Source organism: Lepidochelys olivacea (genome assembly GCF_965140295.1).
Source record: "Lepidochelys olivacea isolate rLepOli2 genome assembly, chromosome: 1".
Taxonomy (NCBI): domain Eukaryota; kingdom Metazoa; phylum Chordata; order Testudines; family Cheloniidae; genus Lepidochelys; species Lepidochelys olivacea.
In genome coordinates this window covers 289,186,778-289,190,352 of record NC_140411.1, presented here as the reverse complement: position 1 = coordinate 289,190,352, position 3,575 = coordinate 289,186,778, and the positions used below count along the sequence as shown (strand labels likewise).

General features: G+C 41.2%; 1 protein-coding gene across 1 annotated transcript; it reads right to left on the bottom strand.

Annotated features, from left to right (window-relative positions):
- Positions 1–332: 332 nt before the first annotated feature.
- Positions 333–3,575, bottom strand: IL22 (interleukin 22). Its single transcript, XM_084644272.1, has 6 exons — positions 3,443–3,575; positions 3,104–3,353; positions 2,443–2,508; positions 2,204–2,347; positions 1,838–1,903; positions 333–616 (listed from the first exon to the last, which is right to left on the bottom strand). The coding sequence occupies exons 2-6, from the start codon at positions 3,302–3,304 to the stop codon at positions 488–490; spliced, it is 606 nt and encodes a 201-aa protein (XP_084500398.1). The 5' UTR covers positions 3,305–3,353; positions 3,443–3,575; the 3' UTR covers positions 333–487.

Genomic DNA, 3,575 nt, shown 5'->3' with positions numbered 1-3,575 from the left:
TAAGCAGCTCTTTCAAATGTATCATTCTATAAATATTATAATAACAGTTGTAAGTTATACCATATTTCATGTAAAAGCCTCTGGTACATTTTTATAAATAAATTCACACTATTAATTTATATAAATAAATGTATAATTATTGCTGTTCAATAAATTAGCATTAAATATTAAAAGCCTGTAAATACTTTTTGCTAAAAGAACCTGAAATACTTGTTTTCTAGAGAAGGATCAATTTGACAAAAGGACGGCAACATTTCCGAGAAAATTTTTCAAGTTAAAGACATTGGGACAGATGCAGGCAAGCACCACCGCATAGCTTTCAAAATATCCACTTGTGCTTGCGCACATAGGCCCCAATCAACAAAATACTTAAGCACTTGGTTGAAGTTGAAATGTTTGGCACTGTTAAATAAGTACCACTCCAAAAGGTGCTTTTTCCTAATAGATATATGGTTTGTATCATAGCAGTGGTTTCCTGGAGGTTCTTTCAGTTTTTCCTCTTGTTTCCTCCCTTACTAGTAACAATTTTCTTCGGTGCTTCAGTGCATGCATTTTCCAGGTAATCAAAGAGCAAATCCAGCTCCCCAATTGCTTTGTTCTTTCCACTAACTCCCAACTATATAGAGAGAAAAAAAAAAGAAAATTCTTTAATATCTCATTATGTCACCAAAGATTTAGATTGGAATATAATATTTTCATAGAAATAGGGCTAAATTCTGTTCACTTTACTCTTACAAATAATCCTGTTAATGTCAGTAGACATCAAGATGGAAACTACCTAATCCAAACCAATGCAATGCTGGATTGTTCCCTCCAGTCTGTATTCCAGGACCTTGCCCAATTCCATTTTAAATTACTCAAGAGATGTATCAAATGAACATAGAAATCACACAATATACAGTAGCATCATAACAGTGCTGAGGTTTGGCTTATGATGCTTTTAATATGACATCTGAGGAAGTTGTCCCTAACTGATTGCCCGATTGGCTGAACAGTCCAGCCTACAGTCTCTTTCCAATAAAAGATCACATTGTACACTACAGCAACCATGACACAGTTGGTGGAGGAAGTTTTTAAGTTCTAAAAATCTATTTATTTTCTTTTAAGGTTAAAAATTGCAATGACTTGTCAGTAGCGTTACATTCATTCAGTCATTAAGTGCACATGGTGATATCTCTATTACAGTTTGCATATCATTATAGTCTCAGTTTGGGCAATAAAGAACATAAAGTCCAGGTTACCATTTCAGGGACATACTTGCATAGCACCATTAACAAACACAGGCCCCAATCCTGCCAGTGCTTACACATGGGAGTAATTTTATGCAAGTGAGTAGTCTCTTAACTTCACTGGAAATATTCACTTGGTGGTTCAGAGCTATAGATAAGAAATGATCTCTATGCCAAAAATCTTACAATCTAAATAAGACAAAGGAGAAGTAGAAATGTCCCTAGCCCCCCTATCACCACTGCAGCCCTTACTCCTTAAATAATGTCTGCTCACTTTAGAAGGTTAACTTCACAACTGTGTTTTTTTCTGCATTAAACTGTTTATCATTTTGGATTACACAAGAGCCAACTGAAATGGGTATTTTTTCATCATTGGTCACAGCTGATAATGGGCCTAATCCAAAATTCATTGGAGTCAACAGAAAGACCCCAACTGACTTCAGTCGGCTTTGGATCAAGCTCAATAGGGACATTGGAACAACAATGAAAAATAATGACCTGGCAAATCACAGCCAATTCATTAATCTGTTAGTCTTAAAATCAGCAAAGTAAGTTATTTGTAATAGCTCCTTGGGGGCCTGGCACTGGTCTTGTTAAAACAAACGTACCTGCTTAATTTTGTCTTTCATTTCTTCCAGGTTCTTTTCGACATGTTCTCTGTGTCCTGAGAATTTCTGAAAAACAAAAGCCAGGGTTTGGTTGGTGAAGGTGTGACAGTGCGGTTTTTCTGTTTCACACCTTTCTATTAATCTATTTGATTTCACAAGCCTGAATTTGGGTATCTTGATCTGAGGTTTCCTTTGATTTCAGCACCCAGTGGGTGCTCACCTTGCCACTACAGCACACTGCTAAGGCTACACTTGAAATTCAGAAGCCACCTGAGAGCAGAACGAAGGATGGGAACCAGAGACGAGAAGGTGCAGGAGAGGTAGGGTGGGAAACAGCCAGGGTCTGTAGAAGTGTGCAGTACTTACGCAGTCACTTAGCTCCGTGCTCAGAGCTGCTAAGAACTGTGCCACCTCATGGATATATGGGTAACGGTTGCTGGTCGCAGAGAGAAGTACTTCGTTCACTATGATCTCTATTACCCTCTTCATCACATAGCAGCGATTAGTCTCCTACAAAACACAGAGTAGGAGGGTCACCCTATATAATAATAAACCAAGAAATGCAGCTTAGGCAGCTGGCTTTGTGCAGCGTATGTAAAGCTCACCTGGACGTTAATGTACAGCTGCTGTCCAATGAGCCTGTTGTCCGTGTCCTGGTCCGAGAGACTAGCCTGAGAGGTAGAAAGGAAGTCAGTATTCTACAACAATAGTGCAGGACACTACAACTGACACCCTGCTTTGAGTGACAGCTGCCGGATTGAGGGATTATACCTCAGAGGGGACCCCGGGTGAGATGGAGAAGGCTGAGCCTACTGGGGAGGAGGGAGAGTCAGAAGAAGTGTATAGGAGGTTGTGCTCTTCGGAGGAGCTTACTAGTTATTCCTAGAGTAATGTCCGTGGCCAGCTTTGAATGGGGCTAGGGGGAGAGAGAAATGAAAACTCTTTTTTCAAAATTTGCCAGCCCCAGGGAAAGCAGAAGAAATTTAGTGGAGTGCACAGCAGTTCATTAGAAATGAGCTATGCTTCACCAGTAGGTTATCCCTCCACAGATCGTTGAGGGAGTTGAGGGAGTTTCACAAAACTATGTATTTAGCAGGTAGTGTACTATACCTGCCTCTAAAAGCATCACTGCAGCATAAGTACATGTCCATGTAGAGGTGGGGGCGGGGGTAGAAAGAAAGTGGAATATGGGAGGGGAGACGCATTGCAATGGAGAGGAGAGAGGACAGTCAAGTACTACCATAATAGATAGATAGGTTACTATACCAGTTTGGCCAACGTGTAAGTGCGATTCCTGATGTAGGATTGCTGGAAGCTGATCTTTCTCAGTCTGCAGGAGTGACTGGCAGGAGCAAATCCTGCTCGTTTTGGAGGCATGGGGAGGGCCAGGAGAAGGAGAGGAAGACAGCAGAAGCAGAAAAAGATCCAGGCCGGGGAGCACCTCATCCAGTTCTGTATGGACACCATAGCTCAAAATCCAAAGTAGTGAGTTCAGCTGGGCCGCAGCTAGAGTATTCTGCACCGATGAGAAAGAGAGACGGCCATCATCAGAGAGAGAGACTGGGTAAGACAAAGCAAGAAAGCCAGGTAGACTTCAAATCTTACCTTTGCCGGGATTCTTGTTGTGCTGTGCTGGAGTCTAGGTGCATCTTATATAGACCCATCAGCATCTTTTTCCTGGGTGTCTGGTGATGAATTAAAAATGACATCAGCAAGTCTCTTACTTTCCAGCATCCTC

Coding starts and splice junctions, on each gene's coding strand:
- IL22 (XM_084644272.1), bottom strand. CDS start 3,304: ATGGTGTCCATACAGAACTGGATGAGGTGCTCCCCGGCCTGGATCTTT. Junction 2,509..3,103: donor CTTACACGTTGGCCAAACTG/GTATAGTAACCT, acceptor TCTACCTCTCAG/GCTAGTCTCTCGGACCAGGA. Junction 2,348..2,442: donor AGCTGTACATTAACGTCCAG/GTGAGCTTTACA, acceptor TGTGTTTTGTAG/GAGACTAATCGCTGCTATGT.